Source organism: Sylvia atricapilla, chromosome 11, assembly GCF_009819655.1.
Source record: "Sylvia atricapilla isolate bSylAtr1 chromosome 11, bSylAtr1.pri, whole genome shotgun sequence".
NCBI lineage: Eukaryota > Metazoa > Chordata > Aves > Passeriformes > Sylviidae > Sylvia > Sylvia atricapilla.
This window is the reverse complement of record NC_089150.1, coordinates 5,238,352-5,258,338: the sequence shown is the minus strand read 5'-3', so window position 1 is coordinate 5,258,338 and position 19,987 is coordinate 5,238,352. Positions and strand designations below refer to the sequence as shown.

The 19,987-nt window shown below is 40.6% G+C and overlaps 1 protein-coding gene and 1 long non-coding RNA gene across 2 annotated transcripts in view; one reads left to right on the top strand and one right to left on the bottom strand.

The window, feature by feature from the left end:
• LOC136366265 (uncharacterized) overlaps nt 1-19,987 on the top strand; it is a 302,489-nt gene that overhangs the window by 120,874 nt on the left and 161,628 nt on the right. The gene's annotated exons all lie outside the window — the stretch shown is intronic.
• The window catches only part of LOC136366158 (chemokine-like protein TAFA-4), a 41,537-nt gene that overhangs the window by 1,929 nt on the left and 19,621 nt on the right, over nt 1-19,987 (bottom strand). Inside the window, exon 3 of the mRNA XM_066327067.1 lies at nt 1,432-1,587. Coding sequence (XP_066183164.1) covers nt 1,432-1,587 — 156 coding nt within the window. The remainder of the gene's footprint in view (nt 1-1,431; nt 1,588-19,987) is intronic.

Genomic DNA, 19,987 nt, shown 5'->3' with positions numbered 1-19,987 from the left:
TTTGTTGGGGGGGTTGTTTGGGGTTTTTTTCTTTTGGTTTGGTTTGGGTGGGTTTTTTTGGAAAAGTAACTGTATGCTTTGGGTATATTTTTCCCTTTAAACAAATTAGAGGCAAATTAAACAAGCCTGCATTCAGGGCAAAGGTGCTGGACAAAGACCTTAAATGTCTGTATCAGCCTGCAATATGCAAATTCAAGACCCAGCTTCTTGTTTTCTCAATGTATGAGTCTACTGAAGCTTATGTGTAGAGTGGGAAAAAACCACATCTAATCTTGATGCTAAGGAAAGAGAGTTACAGTTAATGCATTTAACTACAACTATACTTGAAGAAAAAACCCAACTATTCAAGTCCTTCAGCAACTGTTGACTGAATCAAGCTTTTGCAGTATTTATGTATTTCTGCCACAGAATGGCAGTGTCAAGTTTGCAGTCTTAAAATGAATTTAAAATAATGCCTGACTTCTATTATCTGTTAAATGTAAAAGTATTCAGCTATTTGATGTGTCACTTAAAAATGCAGAAGGCACTTCTAATGTAACAAGAAAACTCCCTAAGAAAATGCACAATTAAACCTAGCTGCATTGCTGAATAACAAAAAAAAAAAAAAAAAAAACAACAAAAAAAAAAAAAAAAAAAAAAAAAACACTAGGCATCTAAAATTTTTTTAAATATTGACTTTTTAAAATATCTGTTTTGGCAGCTTCATATTAGGTAAAAAAACCCTCAAACAACAGATTCATGTGTATTTAGAGTTTATGTCTGACACTGAATATTTCTGAATATTAGATTAGAATTGGACTTTGAAGCTTTTTGTTTTATATGTAAGTGAACAGGTTGCAATTTTATGTGTAAAAGAATGAAAACAGGATCTTGTTTATCAATTAATTAAATGAGGCATTTTGGTACCTTTAAGATTAAAAAAGTCTATCATGAAGTAGATCTATTAACTTAACAGAGCAGCAGCCTCTACAAAAAATAAGCATTTTAAATGGGAATACTGATCTAGAGAAAAGCTCTCCATATCAGATGTCCCAGCACCAGCTGCATTCCCAGTCTTAGGGCTGCATTTTTTAACCAGTGAATTTTTAGCCAAGCCACTAAGTCTTAAAACATCTGGAAGAGTTAATAACATAATCTTGAATTTCCTGGCTTATGCTGTTTCCAAACTAGCTTTAGTGGAGAATTCTTGTGTGGGAAAAAAAAAAAAATAAGAACTTTTACTGGCACAGACCTGAAATGGGCCAGCACATACATTAAGAGGATTAATTACACCGAGATTTATGCACAGGCTCATTATCATCAACGCGCAGAGACGTTTCCCCAAAAAAAATTAACAAAAGGAAGGATTACGCTCTTTGAGGCAGCGGGAAGTCAGACATCAAGGAGAATAAACTGGAATAATCTCAAGCAGGAGTGAGCAGAGGCTCTCACCTTCCACACAGGAGGGCTGAGCCCGTGTGGTCCCGGCCACCTGCCCCGGGAAGCAGGAGCACTTCACGGTCTGCGAGCGCTCCTCGATGCGGTTCTTGTTGCAGCACCTGTGCACGGCCACCACTTCACACGTGCCTTGCTTCACTTGGTGCTGGCCTTCGTCGTGCCAGAGGTGAGGAGAGAAAGAAACACGTCAGTGCTGTGGAAAACCAGCTTAGCTGGCTTAGAAAAATTTATAAGTTTAATAAAAAAATCAAAATAGACAATTCAGGAGATGGGAAAGGTGTCTCGGCAGAGGGTGCCTCATCAGAAAAGCACCCTCACTCCTTCAAAAGCCTTGTTTTTAAGGTTTAACCTTTTACATATGCATCTTCTCAAACATTGAGTCCAGATGTCTTTTTAGTTTTTGGCCCCCCCCTTCCTTCGAAACTTGCCCCATTATCATTTATTAGATAAAAGTTCTAGTTGGTGCCTGGTAGCTCTTCTGATATCAGAAGATCAGTGACTCTCTCTTGTAGCCCTTGTTTCACTGCTGTCTCAATCTTACCAATTTCAGGAAGGTAGAAGGATCTCTCTGTATGTTCTGGTTTGGTCAGTTTAGGTATTACAAAGAGAAAACACCTGGTCTTTTTACTATTAACACTATGTCACAATTAGAAAATACATTTGTTACTTTTCTAAACTCTATTAATAAAATAAATACAATTATACATATAGTATTCATTTTAATATTTGCAAAAAAGCCAACTTTATAATATGCATTTATAACAGTGCCTTAAGGAGGAGGAGGTTGTGCAGCCCAGGATACTGAATCTCCCCAGCACCTGCTGGTGAATCCCAGGAATGCAAAGAAGGAAAGTGTCTTGTAGGATCTGGCTCATTCCCTGAGTTTATATGCTAGTCTTTCTTATAAAATTAGGGTTTTAAGTCAGTTTTCCAGTCTATCTTCCTTCACCCTTACAAAACCATAGGGGAAGAGCAGGTTGGAGTTTCAGTTAGATGAAGAAGGCAAAAGAAAGAAAACGCCCCTCTTCCTTTGCCTTCCTGACATCCATCAGGATTTTTATTTATTTCTTTCCCTTCATAAACGGACACAATGGATAAGATAATATTTAGTAGAAGAGAGACATCTTAAATGGTAGGGAAACTTTTTAAGACATGAACACCTAAGCACTGCTTGCTATGCTTGTCATCACAGACAGGCTGAGAACAAGGTAGGCTGTAAAGTTGTTAAGGCAGTCAAGTTTCTGCCCAAAAAACAAAACAAAACAAAACAAAACAAAAAAAAAAAAAAGAACAACCACCCAAACTGTATGTATTTTTTCAGTTCCCTCCCAGACCATTCTGGACAAACCTCTGATAAATATTCTGTCCTCCTGCTTTTCTCATGATTCACTGTCTCCTATTTCTTTCTCCAAGTTTATTTTTCCCCTCCCTTTCCTCTTCCTTGCTCTTGCCTTCACATCTCACCTCACTGCTCCTTGCAGCTGATCACTTTGCTGCACTGACAAACTCCTCTCCACCTTGCCTAAACCTTCTCTCAGAAACTCCACAAGCCCCTCAGCTCCTTGCATGAATCATTTCCATGTCCTCACTTTCCTGAACAGCTTTCAAGTGCTTCATCTTGCATATGTCTGTCTTATTTAGAGTAGAGCCTTGGATGGCTCTTATCTGTGTTTGTAAAGCACCTTGTAAATTAACAGCACTACAGAGCAGGGTGTTATTTCATAAGAGAGCGAGACAGAGAGACAACACTGAGGATAATAAAAATAGTCACCATCAAAGCAGCACAAAGTGTCAGAAGAGAGACAGATATCGGTGTAGGTGTGGCTCCTATCAAAGGCACAGAGAATAAAGAGAGGTAGAGGGAAGGGAGAGAACTCTCCATGAACAGACAGTCCTCCAAGCAGCAAACCTGAGAATTACCCTGCTCTCTTCCTCACTCCGTGTTTGTCCTCTTTGGAGGTTTTTGTTTGGATATTTTGGGTTGGTTTGGGTTTTTGTTTTTTTTTTTTTTTTTTTTTACAGTATCTGCTGCTAATTGGCATAGGGCACACCTTTACAAACCAAATTTTACTGAGGGATTAAGATCCCTGTGATTGTTGCGCAGAAAATGTTATGACTTGATTAGGTGCGAAATCTTAACTTTCAAAAAGAGTTAGCAATGCAATTTAGGCTTTTATGGGGCTTCTTTAAAAAACACCAGTATTAAATACATACATATAACTTTTTTTAAAAGTTGACTTGGCAGTGTTCCTTGCTGTTTTGGTTTCACAAGTATTTCAAGCACAGCTGAAATACTCGTGAAAAAACACTTGGATGCCTGAATTTTGTTGCCAAATTTGTATTCATAACAACCTCAATGGACAAGAAACTATGCATATTCAATCTTGAAGTGGAAATGTAGTGTTCTACTTGAGCACTCAACTTTTAAAAAAATTATATATACAGAGATTTTTGGGAGTTTTTTTCTCTTTTTTTCCCTGAGGACAAAGCTACACTACTTTTAAGCAAAATGTGCTACAGTAGAAAAATGCATAAGGTATTTTACAGCAAGTTGGCAAAATGCTGAAGATAACATAAAAGTACCTTTCAGAGCCACTGTAATAAGTTTATTGGCAGACTCTGACTTTCCATGCAAGTATCTAACCCACATAATAATAAGCAGCTACTAGTCAGGAGGACAGCAGCTTTTCTGTAAGTCAATATGGAAAACAAACACACAAAAGAGAAAGTAAATTTGCCACATCTTCCGAAGTATTGTTCCTCAAAATACCTGACATGACGATGCTTGGAGAAAAGGTGGCACAAGTTCTGACAGGAAAGATTTTGTGAAATGAGATTGTTAACTTAAGAGAGGTTGCTAATTTATTATTATATAATTCAGTATTTATATAATTATCTGTTTATTAGTGCTACAGCCTGAATTAAAACTCTTTGGAATAAAGAGGAAAATGTCCATTGGTTTCCTACACTGCCCATGTGGTTGCATTCATTGGAATCAACAGCAAAGTTTCTCTTCACTTCAGGAGAGCAAGGTCAGAGCCTGATTTGTCTCTTGAAAATAAGATTTTGTAAGGGAAGCAATAAAAAGCAAAAATTTTGAGCTGCTCAAGCCATATGTTTTTGTTTGCCATGTATCTCATCTTAAAGACCAAGCGGCCAGGTCTTGTCCTTAATCAAAGTCACTATTCACCAGACATCAGATGCTGAGGTAAGAGAAGAAACCTTTTTTCCAGAAGAAAACCTTTTTCTATAAGGATGGACAAGATCCAGCTCCAAGGATCAATATGTAGCTGCAAGGATGTCTATTTTCCAGCTCAAATCCTGCTTCCTTTAGGTGAACAGTCCTGTTAAGCCAATACCAAAGGCAATCAAACACACTGGCCCTGAGCATACAGCCCCAAAAACCTGGGGCTCCCTTTCAATTATCTTGTTTGACTTTTAAAGCAGTGACAGTGCTGCCCTGGAGTGCCAGGAGTCAACACACACTGCTGTTTGCAGAAGGTGAGATTAAGTTTCCTCCTGAAAGCAGCCCTTGGTGCAGGAGCTGTTTTTCTGTCACATTCCTGTTTGGCAGCCCCACGACCAGGTAAGGGAAGGATGTAGCCCTGGTTTCGTGCCTGAGATGTTTTGGTTTTCTGAAATTCTTTTCCCAAAGAGTTTTCTGTAAACAAGAAAAGTGTTTTGGTAAACTATACTTTGTTTTCATTCCTTTTCCTAGGAGAGACTTCGTCTTGATGTCCTTCTGGCCTGACCAATGTGGTTGAAGAAGTTTGTCTTCTTGTCACCAATCAAATTGGTCTGTGTATAAAAGTATAAAAAAAACCCACCACATCCCAAAAATAAAAAAGTCATTTTCAACCTTCTAAAGTCAAAGTCTATGTCATTGTAGTGTACAACAACGTCAGGAGGTGTCCCCTCCTCATCCCTTGAGAGGAGTGGGATGCCTAGGTGATTGAAATCACCACTGCCACAGGAGGGAAGGCAGCACTCCCCTCCTCATCCCTGATGCACAGCTCTTATGGAGCACAGCAGCGGAGGCACTAAAAAGCCACAGACATCTGCATGGATCATTTGCATTAATTGGATTGCCCTTGTAATAGTCTTTCCCTCCTACATGCTCACATCGATATTTCCTCCTGCTTGTTCACACACATCCTGACACTTTTTATGCTGTTGAGCACCATATGAATTTCTCCTTAATATTCAGACACATCTGTGAGCAGGTGCTGAAACAAATGCTGAGGGTTAACATGGTGCCTTTCGGTCCTGTTTTTGCCAGTGTTCAGAAATCTAGAGGATAACTCATTTGCAGAGTGGCTTTCACATGTAAGGAAACTCACAGAAAACCTTAGCCAGCCCGAACTCAATCTGTTCCTCCCTAGATCTACTGAAAACTGTTGTAGCTGCATTCAGGTGCCCAGCAAAAAGGAGGAATATAAGGATTCTCTCCTGTGTGTATTAACATTCATCTTGCACTAAATAAACCTTCATCTCAGGTTTAAAGCACACTTAACATGCAGCTGAGATTACACTGACAGAAACACTCAAGAAACAGCTTAAAATATTTTAATCGATGGATTCTCCGGAAGCCAAGTCATTAGAGGAGCAGGGACTGAAGAGTTTTTAAATGTGAAGATCACAGTAAGTGAATTCTATGCTGGACACATCAGGAAAGCCATTTCAGGGAGAAACGCAGTGAGAAAGAGGGAGAAAAGCTATGGGAAGCAAAGCCCGTAAATTCATAGCTCATCCCCTGTAAACCTATTCAGATCTGCAACTTAAGGGCTGTCGGTGTTTGCAGTTGAGATTCAGCTACATTTTCCCTTTTAAATAAAAACTCACCAGAGGGAGAAACCTTTTGTCAGCAGCACCACCACATAACAGTCTCTGTGACAGAGCAGCTTCTGTATTGAGGAGAGAACATGGGCCAGCCAGGCACGGTGGTGGACAGTGATGAGTGCTGAAAACCATGTAGCTCTCTGTTTCCTCTAATCAGGAGCTTGGCTTGTGCTGTTATCCATATCCTAATTTCTTCACAGCTCTGCTTCCCCAGAAACCCCAGTGCTGTTCTGGCTCACTGAGGACACTTTCGTGTCTCCCAGAGTAGGGCACAGTGGGACAGGGCCCCCTAAAGGAGGCAACCCCCAGGATACTCCCTGCTATCAATGTTGCTGCCTTCCATAATGAGACACCTACAGGTAACAACAGCCCTCAGCTGCCCAGGTCTACAATGAACCCAAATGACCTCAAGAAGTGGCCACATGAAGGTTCTGTGTCCATTTATTTGCCACTTGTAGGATTTTTATCCCAGAAGAAGGTGCTGTGTAGAGCTGCAAGACAAACCCTCAGGACTGCAGAGAGCACAGACATCATCTCTGAAGAACAAGAAAGCACAAACCAGGAAGTCATTAGGCTTGGACATTATAAATCAGCACAAGTGTTGTGAGTAGAGTTGATTCCATAATCACTACTGAACTGTTTATTCTCAGTGGTGTTCTTAATATTCTCTGTATTATTCTTTATGCTTTCTTTCAACAAACATATTGACAAGACCTTATTTTCACTTTCTTCAGAGAAGTCAGAGGGCATATACTCAATTAATACTTCTAAAACTCTTTGAAATGCTCCAAAGAAAAGAGTGAAATACAATTATTGTTAATAAAATATCAAACATGGTAGTGATGCACTTCAAAACCACAAGGACTTATCAAAGAAAGAAAGAGGCTTTCAGAAGGTTGCTAACCAATTCTGTCCACATCCATTTCATCTCTGTGACTAATTCTGATCACTCCCAGGGAGTGAGTGCTGTCTCAATGCAATATACATGCAGGCAGCACGCCTCTACCAGAAATCCTGAACAACCACCTCTTCTTTCTAATTTCTTGGCTAAGAAACATGAGAAAAAGACAATTTAAAGGGAGTTTTATCTCTGTTCCATAATCTGCCACCTCTGACGAGGAGAGTTACTCTGCAGTGGAGAGCAAACCTGGAGTAGGATGAGCCCAGCTCAGCACATTCCTCAGAAAAGCCTCCAAACCAGCAAGCTTGGTCTGCACAAAATCCACTGCATCATTTATTTAATGGGTAAGAGGATGGATGTCAATAGGAGGATGAACAGCTATGGAGCTAAATATTGCAGACAGCATTAAGAGAAACAAATGGGTTTAGAAGTCAGCACTGATGCTGTTTGGAAGAGGAAAGCACTTTAAGAAGCTTGATGCCAGTTCATCATCTGCCTTCATCTCATGCTGGCTTTTGCTTTCAAGCACATGAGCATAGGAAGCACACACCAGAAGGCAAATATTGTTAGAAAAACACAAATATTAGAGGAAATAACGCTGGCTATTTTTTGTATTCTTCACCAAACATATTTACAAAAACCAATCCAGCTCACAAGGCAGGTTTTTTGGGGGGCAAAAGGGGTATTTCTAAAGATGACAAGTCTTCTCAAAAAGATAGAAGTCACTTGGAAAGTAAAATTTACACACCATGTTAGAGGTTGAGAATAGCAGAGCTTTTTCTCTACTATCATTCCATCACTACTGGATTTTTTTTGTAATTTCACATTCATGTCTCAAGGTTCAGTCTTAAATGCTCTCCTCCTTCAAGGATATACAGTTTATGTATACACACACACTTTCTCAGAAATTGCCTCTGAATACACAAATCAGGCCAGTTCCACTTTTAAAGTTCAACCTTTTCACTTATGGGCAGTAAGGGAGTGCTCAGACATAGTCCAGAACTGCCACAAAAGCCCAGTTCAGCTGTTCTAGGATAAATAGACAAGAAATATCTTCGCATAATCACCTGCCCATGATAGTAGGAAAAGTAAGATGTAACACACACACCAAAAAAAAATCAAACAAAAACAAACAAAAAGGGAAAAAGGAATCCTGTTTGCTAACCACTACTCTTACAATCTTCAAATACACTGCAGGATTGTGATTTTTAGAGCTAACATCAGTAAGGAAAAAGCAAGCAAAGATACAACCCTTTTCCACATGTAGGAATAGAAGTTGGAGCTTTCAGAATGTGCAGGTTTCAAACCAAAGAGCTTTTCTCACAACTTATAAAGTTCCAGATTTTGTTCCCATCAAGATATTCGTGCTTTTTTTCCTTGTGGAAACCAGCAGTGTGGTATGTGCAAAATCACAATCAAGATTTTCACTGGGGAATCAGGGAACCAGCCTTGAACCACTTTAACTTGTTTCAGGTGAGAGGTGACACGTGGGGTAAAAAAAAAAAAAAAAACTCTCAAAACAAGCAACTAAATAGAGAGGAACACCAGGGGTACAGTAGGTGTACCTCTATATTTGAAAATAGGTGAGTGCCCTCAAACCCTGATAATGAGACCCACGGAGTTAATGAAATCATAACCCTTCAGAGCAGGTGGAGAACCTGCTGACACAGCTGGAGAGAATCATGTAGCACAGTGAATTCTGCACTGAGTGTCACAGGTCACATCCATATGGAGATTAAAGTCCCCTGGAATAAGTAGCACGGGTGACCTCAGATCAGACACAAGCACAGAGACTTCTCCAAGGCACGGAGCATTAAATCTGAGTGGTCGATAAATCAACACAGCTGAGAAGGTGCTGGAAATGAAGGGGGAGGAGGAGGAGGGAAAAACTGCTGCAAAGGGAAAGGTGGATGGAGGAAGGGTGACCTGGAAGCAAAAACAAATTAAGACATGAGTGTCTCTATCTCCTGGGGCGCTCATTGGGGTCGATCAATGAGGACTGCTGCCTTTCAGCTGGGCACCAATATTCATCCTGGTTCAAGCACACACAATCACTTGTGCGGACAAAATCCAAGAGCACAAAACCTCGCAGGGCACCTCAGAGCAAAGCAGTGTTAATAATTTCCTATGGGGAGCTTCCTGCTGTGGGGCTATTTTAGGTGAGGCAGAGGAGAAAATGCAAAGGAAAGATTTGGTTTTCAATCATAACTTGTAGCAAATGAGCAACATTGTGCTCTCTAATATAGAGTATTTCCCAGTGTCCCATTAACACTCACTCCTGCTATTACACACGGACCTCTATTTTTCTCTCATTTGTTCTTTCCTTCACAAATTTATCATGAGAGAAAGGGAAGAGAATGAAACCAGTTCCCTGGAGAGACTTCTGCTTGCCTGAAGAAAGCAGGTACACACATATCCATGCAGGCCAGCCTTATGGTTACTCACCACTTTGTAAGCAAAAATTAAATTTTCTGCCTCAAGTGTGAGAGCTGATTTCCTCTTAAAACAGGGTTGTTCTTGCCACAGGAAAGAAAAAATAGCGTATTTGAGGCCACAAACAAATGAAAAGCAGCCCCATCCACATCAATAATGAAGCCATCCTGCCCAAGGTGCCACTAACACACAGCCCTTGCAGGCACCAGGAGCTCACTGCCATTTGCAGCTGCTCTCCACACCCAGTCTCAGGGCTGTGCTTGTTGTCTCAGAGCAGCTTATTGCTACTCATCTGTGGCATGGCAGAAGTTCATTTGATAGTATCATAATTTTTAAGACATTAAAAAAAAAAAGAAAAAAAAACCCAACAACAAAACAACAAGCTTTTTAAGTCTGTCTCGTGCATGCAACAAAATATATTCAAAGGATTAAGCCTTGTGCCTTTCTGAGCATTCCTTCATCACCTGAAATATCTAATGATCATTTCAGGCATACTTGTGTAAAACAAACATTTGTAATCTACTAAATACCAGAGGTATTTTTAACCTAGTTCAAGGTCGTTCATCAGACAAGAATGATATTTGTTTAGAGAATAAGAAACACTAATTGTCCTCTAAGTCATTAGGCTTTGCAGATTAAGTAAATGGAAACTGCCAGAAAACAAAGTAGATGTTTGGGAAAAAAAATTCTCTTCATTTCAAATGAAAAATGAATCTTTATTCTCATGTCCAAATAGAATCAGTAAAACTGGGGAGAGCAACCAAGGAAACATGTACTGTACTCCATTTCACTGCTCAAAACAGCTCACATTTACAAGGCATAAAGTAATTCTGCTTTCCTGGGGTTTATTTCATAATGCAAAGGTATATTTCCCTCCTTAAATTACTTTGATGGGACTATAGAATAACAGGACTTCACCTGAATTTGACAGCTAGAGGTAGGCAAATAAATAATTATTAGTCAATTAACCCTCATTTGGCAATCTGTCCACAAAGATCCAGACATAACTGTTATCATTAAATGGTGTGGTTTATGAAACTCTTCTGGTTGTCCTGTTTGACATTCTTAATTTAAAAGACAGGCAGTGAATCCCTCTTTCCACTAATTGCTCTGTGTTTATTAAAATCACAGAGCAGCATTTGTTACCACTGGAAGAACTGTCTTTTGCAAAAAGCAGCACCAGCAGATAAGACTGAATCGAGTGATAGATTTCACTGCTGAAGTGGTTTGAAGTTTTCCTGTGATGGGTAAATCAGGCAAATGGAATTCTGAGGAATGTTACAAGCAATCAGATCAGGCAATGCACTGGGCACCAGGCCATCAGGTCCTCAGCTGGTCTTTACTCCCTGGAAAAGCCCTATGTCTTGATCACCACTGATTAATTATTTTCAAAGTTTGTCTCATTTTATATCAGCTTTTATACAGCTGTAATGATTACCTTGGGTTTATCTGATGGTATAGACAAGGAAAGCCTCACAGCAGCCCAAGTATAAGATGCAGCTGCCAGTTAAGCAATAACAGGTCATAAAACTAAATTGAACAAATGCATTTTTAACTCTGAGTGCCATAAGGACTTCTAAGTGGTTTCAGCATGTGCAGACTCTATCCAACCTGGCTGAACAGTTCATTGAACTTAAGTTGTTTTAACTGCTGTATCCAGAAGTGCAAGGCATAAATGGAATTTCCAGAATGTCAACAGACTTTTTTTCAGTCAGTTATATGAAAAAAAAACCCTACTGCAGACTGCCCATCACGTCATACTGCACTGTAACAGACACAATAAAATAATCACAACGAAATAAAGTGAGAATCAACCCGGTAACCATTCTCACATTTAAACTCCTGACCCAGCTTACACTGCTAATGACAGAATAATTCTTTAAAGGTCAGAATTCAGAAGTTGTCAGGGTCTGTACATTTCCTATTTTACCCTGATGACTCTCTGCCAAAGCTTCAACATTCTTTTTCTTTTCAAGATTCTGCAGTTCTCTTGAGCCTCTCAACTTTCACTTTTTAATCTTCTTCACCTAAGAATAAAGGTGCAAGACTAAAATTTTAACATTCCAGTCGCTGGCTGTAACCCAAAAAGCCCAGAAGGGTGCAGTTCAAAGAGCCAAACGTGGAGATCTCTGATCTGCAACTGGGCATGCACAAGTGGCTGCTGCCACAACACACAAACTGTGCTGATCTCTCAGCAGTTCCTCCATGCCGTTTATATTACTAACCCTATTATTTTATGCAGCAGAAAGTTGTTTTTGAAGTCAGTGTGCAGCTACTTCTACATAAATTTAGTTTTTTTTCATTTGGCAACTAGCAATAATAAAGATATTTCACCGAGGATTAAAATGTGAATTACTGCACAAAAGCTGCTTGATTCAGTAAAGACAGAGTGTTAACACCCCTTCTCAGAAATGAAAGAACAATCAGTTAAAATATTATTTTTTGTTCCAAGCATCCCATTCCAAGCATCCAAGAATCCAGCCCTTCTTCCATTCTTATTAAAATTGACAGTCCTTGACAACGATTAGGTAGATTTTCCATTTTAATTAAGCCATTCAGCTGAAGTGAAAAGTCAAAACACAACTTTATAGTGGCACAGAAGAGACCATATCCTGTCATATGTAGCACAGGAACAAACTGGAGCAGCATCAAAAGCTTCCCCCTACACCGTCTTAGCTTTGACAGAAAGAGACAACTCTGGGAGAAACTCCGAGAGTTGATCCTTGAATCAAACTCAATCCTTACTGCCATCACTCAAAAGACTAAGAGAGCTCTTGACTCATGCAGATTATTGTATTTGGAAGGGGGGTTTTGGCCATGAGACGGAATTTTCCCCCAATAACTGAGCACATTTATTTCGTGATGCAGCAGAGGCAATAACAGCATTTCCCTGTGCCTGAAGGAAACCAGACAGACACTGGCTTAGCTCCAGGACACTTGACAAAGCATATTTGGATTAGAACTCAGTGGAGTTAGAATGGAAGGGGAAGTCTCAAATTCCCAAGGGCTTTTGAATGTCCTGTTCTTATATTGGCAATGAAATCTGTTTGAAATCAACAGCAATTAGATGTTTAAATAGCAGGAAGACACTTGGATATTTTTCTAGATGTTTGCCAGAAAAAAATAAATCCTGCATGTAAGTCTGAAAAGGGGATTTACTTCATTCACCACGGAAGAGAAGGATTGCTCTTTTTAGCAGGACACTTGTCTCAACTGGGCAAGTTGCAGAAACAATGTAGTGAAATTGTCCCTTGAAAGCATCCTGGCCAGCTTGTCAGATTTGACAAAGTTTCATTCTCACAGAAAACAACAGGCTTCCTCATCTGGTGAATTTTTCCTTGGCCTAATAAGACTATCAGCAAATGCAGAGATGAATTAGAATAGTCATTAAGGAGACAGAGCATAAAAAAGAGCCACAGGAAAGGTCAGAGTAACGAGGGTGAATGAAGAGGAGCACGTGCCCTGTCACCACCGCTGCAGATGTGACGGGAACAACCAAGGGAGAGAAGCAGATGTTCCTGTTAAAGTTGTGCAAATTTCATGGCTGCTTTCAAGGATAATGGAGCAGCCATAGGTGGCAGGAGAGGACATGTCATTACCTTCTGCAGTGCTGCCTAGGCTCCCCCAAGAGCCATTGACTTTAACAGCAGTGCTGCACCATCTCCTGTCTGAGAAAGTTAAAGGTGACCTGGCACAGTTGTCATTGGTTTCACTCTTTCCACAAGGATGGCACTCTAAATAAAGCAGTTGGGTTTTCCTCTTGGAAGTCAGCATATTAAAAAGGGAAACTTTTAATAGGTTTCTTCTGATCGTAGTCTCAAAAAGAAATTTCAACCCACAATTTTTAAGGGTAGAAAACCTCCGCATAATTGTGTTGACTTTAACTTACTAGAAAACACTTCCTGCCGGTGTGGTTGGCTTTGCTGGTCCAAGACATACACTGCCTTGCAATAAAAATTGTCAGAATATTAGATAGCTCTAAAATCTACAGATATTGTGAGATTACATTCAGTGTCCTTTTGAGACTTCAACTCAGTATCTCAGCAGGGACAGGCTGGGAAGCAGCTATGGTTTGCAATAGTTGTTCCTACAGCAGCAGCAGCAGTTCCATAAAGGCACATTCCTCTGCAAGACCCCTTGCTTGAAGGTCCTGAGAAGCCAAGAAAAGGTCAGTTTGATCTATAGTGGATCCCAGCAGCAGGAGACAGTGAGAGCTGCATCAGTGCCACTGTGTGATGAGCTGCCCAGTGCTCCCCAGCCCTGTACCACACACTTGTTGGATAGCCCATGGAAAAAGACTTCCCTTCCATTCACACCTACTCAACTCTGTTATTTTCAAAGCTTCTCGGGATGCTGTGTGGGGTTGGACTGCCTCCCTCACACTGTTCTTTGAGCCTTTAAACGTGAACTTCCAGCAGCCTCTGCTTTAAACACGAACTGCTGTCCTGCCTCCTGCTGCTGGGCTCCCTTCAGTGCCCATGCCAGAGGACTCGTGTCCAGCATCATCACTGCCCAGCAGGCAGCTCCAGCAGCAGGAACCTGGCCAGAATCCCATCAATCTCCCTCAGTCAGCACAATCCAGGAAAGCAGCAGAAATTCAGTCTCCTATCTGGATAAGAGTGAAGGAGACAGCCAGAGAGAAAACCACCAGGCAATTTTTCATCACTGAATTTGTATTTATCAACCCCTGAGAGCTCCAGCCCACTGCAAACCAAGCACCTGTCTGAGGGCACTGCCCACAGCAGCAGGCAGATCTGGCTTAGGAACAACAGCCTTGAGGTAAAAGGTTTTGTATCTCCTTACTAATCCATCGAGGCTCCTGATCTTCTGTGATTGCATCTCGTAATTATTTGCAAGCCTCTTTCGAGCACAAGAAATTACAAGACTTTCTTTATAGTGACTGTCCACCTTCAGAGCGTGCAAACCTGACCAGTGGCGATTAAACAATGTAATTTACAGGTTGGTTTCTGCACTACCACCTCCCTGAAGAGAACTCAATTGTCAGCACACTGACAGTCCTGGCTAGCCCAGTTCAATTCTACCTTGGCAAACAGAACTTTCAAGGAAAATAACTCACCCACTTGAAGTGCCATGACTTTTCTTTAATGAAATAGCCTGAGTTCTGTAATGTAAAAATATCTACATTTCTGCATTTAACAAAAAATATGAGCTTTGCTTAACAAATATTATAAAATTTTATTGTTAGGGAACAGGCATGGCGGTATTCAACATGACAATGCAGAAATAGAAATGGCTTTTCAAAAGTCTTTTGTTATTTCATAAGTGATTAAGTGCCTGCAAGCTTTCTGTTTAAATACTTCTAACAAAGTCATTTACTTTTTACTCCTGAATTACAGGTGAAATATAAAGTAATTATAATTGCAGTCTCCAACAAGTTGCTTCTGAGAACGCAAAAATGACAGAATTTAAGGAAAAATTTCCCCTTTATTTTTGGGCAAAGGTTAAGAGAGAGACAGAAATGTGGAAGACTTAAAAGATTCTAAAATGAGTATAACAAACTTACTGGGTTTAAAACAAGAAAATCCAGCAAAAGATACATTCCACTGTGAATCAGTGGCTGTGATAAGGCAGGATACATCTAGAAGAATATTTTAATTCGTCCTGAAATCGGTAGCAGATGTCCTGAGGTTATCATAAATGTACACTTTGGAAGTAGCCTCAGCTGAGAAGGGATCTGGCTTCAGAACAAAATCCCAGAAGAGTCCACTTACAAACAAGAAAACAGGTTCCTCACTATCCTATTCTGAGCACCCTATGTTCTGTGGGACTGCAAAATAATGATTTATCTTTAATCACAACTCAAAACTACACAGTAAACCAGACAGATGAACTGGCACTAAATGTGCTCGTAATTTGTCCTGGCCATGTATAGAGTGTTCTTAACTCCAAGTTAAACAAAGCAATGGTTTACAAGGCTCAGCACCAGCAAGAATTAGACCTTTAGATATTAAAAACATCTGACACTTCACTCGAGTGTCCTACTTTACCTGAAGGAAGTTTGCCATGCAAGTTTCCTAAAAAAAGCAGGGAAGCACCAGGAGCCACATCCATTGCCAGCTCCTGCAGTTTCACCTGGGGTGAGTAAATTGCACATTTCAGCATCACCTGCTCCTCAGAGGCTCTTAACTCAAACACATCCTGCAGATGAGAGCTGGACACCAAACCATCACAAAGGTGTGATTCCCCCAGGTGCCAGGACAACTCCAAGGAAGGGAACATCCACACAGAGTCCCTGAGCCAAATCTTTTGCACTGGTGGTGGATGGGACAGTTGAAGAAAAGTGTGATAATCATAAAATAATTGAACCATAGATAGGTTTAGATTAGAAGGACATGAAAAATCACCTAGTTCCAACCTGCCTGCCATGGGCAGGGACTCCTTTCTCTATCCCACATTGCTCCAAGCCCCCCAATCTGGTCTTGGACACTTCCAGGGATGGGCAGCCACAGCTTCTTTGGGCAACCATCCCTCTAATTAAGAATTCTTCCCAATATCCCACCTAAAGCTGCTCTCTTTCAGTTTGAAGCCATTCCCCCTTGTCTTGTCACTACAGGCCCTTGTAAATGAGTCTCTCTCCTCTCTCTCTCATCTCTCCCCACAAGGATTTCTCTGCTCTCTCTCCACAGAGCCCACAGTACAATGCTCTGGTGGACCCAGCTGGCAAATGATTTCCAGAAAAGAACTTGGAGGAGGTTTCAAGCGTGTCCTCCAAACTGACTGCAGCACCTGAAGGCCTGAACCACTGAATTTCAAATTTCACTCCCTTACGTAAGTTTTAAGTATAATTACCTTAAATATCAAGTACCTTAAATATCAATAGTAAAAATCTCAGACCACCAACACCCTCCTTTAGGTACAAAGGCTGCCCTTTTTTCACTCCTCTTGAAACCTATTGAGCCTGTGAGCCAGGGTGGATTTGTTCCCAGTGTGCCCTGGCTTCACATTTATTCTTTCACACAGGCAAGGCACTGAGAGCACTCAATTGCCACCTGTGGGTATCTTTTACAAGCTAGTGAACAGCAGGGTGTGTCAAAAGAACTCAGCTCCCTTCCTACTGAGAACTATTCCACTTTTCAGTTCGTGCTCATTAAATTCCACCAACTATTAGACATGAAATCAGACATGTTATTTGGCAACAAACCTGACACCTATTTGCAATGGTCTAGAAGAAACCCAGCATTATTCCTCCTTCAGGAATGCATTTTGCACTCTAAGATTAAAAGGTGCAGTCTTTTGAAAATCATAACTCGTTTCTCCTTTCATTTGTTTAAAATCATTGACATTTTATCGGGAACTTCAGTAATATATTGTTATTCAAAAAACACTGAAGTTGGGTAAGAGAGAATAGATTTCTTTCTTCTAACATTCCTGTCAGTTCAAACCAGAAAGTTTTGTTGTTGTTGTTGTTGTTTGTTTGGTTATTTTTTTAACATGTCCATCAAATTTCAGAAAAAAAATCCAATCAGTAGAGAAGAAAAATCTGTTAAAAAAATCTAGGCCTCCCATAAAACCTGAAAATACTGCAAGTGAAGAAACAGACAAATTTGTGCATGAAACATCTTGTCAAAATTGGGACAACCCTCTCTAAAGGAGTTTCTCACCTCATATTTCTCCCTCCTAGCATTATGAGAGCAGGGCTATGACTGGTCATGATTCACAGCTTAAAGCACAGGTGAGTTCCAGATGAGAGGTGGATTGCAATTACTGGGATGAATAGATTCTGTGTTAGAGATCCAACAAGCTGCCAGTCCAACACATTATCCTTTGTCAGCTTCTGAGTAATTTTAAGCATCTGTATAGGAGTGGATTATTAGGTACTTTACGTTTCATGGCACACAGAGCATTTATGGGAGTCTGTTGGAAGTGGAAAACAGCTTTGGCAGGATTGTGGAAATGGTTTCCTCAGATACCTTCACACTGGAAGGTGCTGCTCTCATGGGGGCTGAGCAGGGACCCTTTTCTCTCAGCTGACACCTCAGACCACACAACAACGTGGAAAGTGATGAGCTAAAACACTGAAAGACAGCCCTGGAGCAGGGAGTGACCAGTTTCTGGCTAGAGGCAGAGAAAACTTTCAGTAAGCAATCAGGCCTGGGTGTAAAGATAAATGCAACATGGTTGTGTCTTGTCTTCAGAAGTACTGAACCAAGACAGGCAATTAGGCAAAATGAGAATGGACTCAGTGAAACAATTTGTTATTTGTTTATTATTCACTAACATCAGATAGAGACTCCAAGAAACAAAATCCCTTCCTGGAGGTCTTTGCCTTGCTTAGAACTCATTACCCCAGAGACTGGAGATATCACTGATGCTATTTTAATCCACTAAGCTGCTGTTGCTTAGCTATGTGGCAAGTCTTATAAAACTCTGCTCTGCACAAAGCAAAATCTTCTCTCTCCTGGCAAGAAGTCCTTGAACTTGAATCTCTGCAAGTCAGACTGTGGCAAATGACTAGTCATAATAGCAGTGCAGGATAATGCCTTGTATTTTCAAATTTTAGGTTTTGCTGTACTGTATTAGTGCACATCCAGCAGCTCTTGTCACCAATAATTACTATCCCACAGCAACTACACTAAAGTACCCACCAATTAACTAATTTCATTTTGACAGTTTTAGAAGCAGAAGAGGAGAAATATTGATGTCTCGGAAGCACAGTCAGCAGCTGACACACATCTTCTTTCTATCCAAAGGAGCTGCTGTCAAATGAATTGCTTAAAAAGGTATTTGAGATGGTTCTATAGAATACAGCAAGGATGCACTGCAGAGCCTCCTGCAAGTATTAATTCTTGGGGAGCTATTAAGGTTGGTACAAATGAAAAATACTCCTTGGTGGCAAGAAATGACAACTGAGAAAAGCAGTATTTATAGATGGCCAGTATTTTAAAGGCTGAGCAAGTTTTGAGAATAGACATTTCCTCTGAAAAATAAAGCAAATCTTGACTTTTTCAGCAATGTGCACTAAATATTTAATCAGGGATCCTGGAGCTTGGGAAGGTTTAAGACACTGTGTTAGAATATTGAACTAATAAGCTCCTCCAGTAAGCCTCTAAATACGTATAGTTAAACATTACCTAGTTTATTTTAATTATTTAACACAGAGAGTGAAGGAGGTTAATGTGACCCAGTGGACTTGTTTATGTTGAAAACTATTGCCTCTCCTTACTCAAAATCTGCATGCTGGGCTGCATCAGAGCACAGAGCTACAAGGGAACCATAAGGAATAGAGGTTTACATCTGCCTGCTAACACCAGGATGGGAGTGTTTGCACCAGGGCTGTGCCTGCACGGAGACACAGCCCATAAACAAAGTCAGGCCCATTAATTTTATTTGCACCACTTGGAAAACTAATATAATCAAGTTAGAGGTGTAGCTGAGAATGCCCTGGATGATGGGGGATATTGCTGGTTTCCAGAATTTGATTTTAGAAATATAAAATCCCATCATTTACTCTTCAGTTCAAAAATCCTAATGGCTAGTCGTCCTTCTCTTTCTTCAGACTATGAATGATGCTTCACTTGGATCTTCAGTCTGGTCCTCCAGCTACTACAGGAGAGAAAGCTGCCTTCACTAAGCCACAGAAAACAAAGAAATAACTCAAACCACCCTGAAAAACTCAAGTGATAGGGAGAGTTACTAAATACTATGGAGAAAAAACAGCTTTGCAGTCTTCCACATCCATACAAAAAGAAGACGAGGGAAAGGCAACTATTCATGGCCCAGGAGGAAAGCGGGGGGAATAATCCAGTTTGAAGCAATCCCATCTAAGACCCAGTATATTCACCTGGATATCTCTTCTTTAGAAAGATTAAAAGCTGGTCTTGCTTAAGTAAAAGGCTTGAGTTTCATTTTAGCTGGATATCTTGTTTATCAAAAGAAGTCTTGTTCAACATTTGCTTTCATTTGTCCTTGGGAATGCCAGCAGGGCTGAGGCTTATGTTCCTTCTTGTCCATGGAATGCAAAATCATCCATCTCATGCACAGCACAACGTGCCAGTGAACAACGTGGCTTAGCTCTGTAATATCTCTGTTTCAGAGCACTGTTCAGAGCAGCATTTTGATTCTATAAACTGGTATTTATAAAATAAGGGTTGTTACAGACTAAGGAAAAGCCACTGAGAGCAGGAGTCAGGGGACCCTTAGAGGATCAGCTGGCAGAAGGAAGGCCCCGGAGTTCACTGTGCTAATGGAGTCACAGGCACTCAAAAGGAACATAGAATGAAAATGTTGCATATGTGTTTCCTAGAAACAGAGAATCCTCTGTGCTGGAGCAGCCCTATCAGCAGACCCATGCACAAAGCTCTGTGCTGCTCTACCACTGGAGGATCTACTGGTTTAAAACTGCAGGATCCTTCCCAA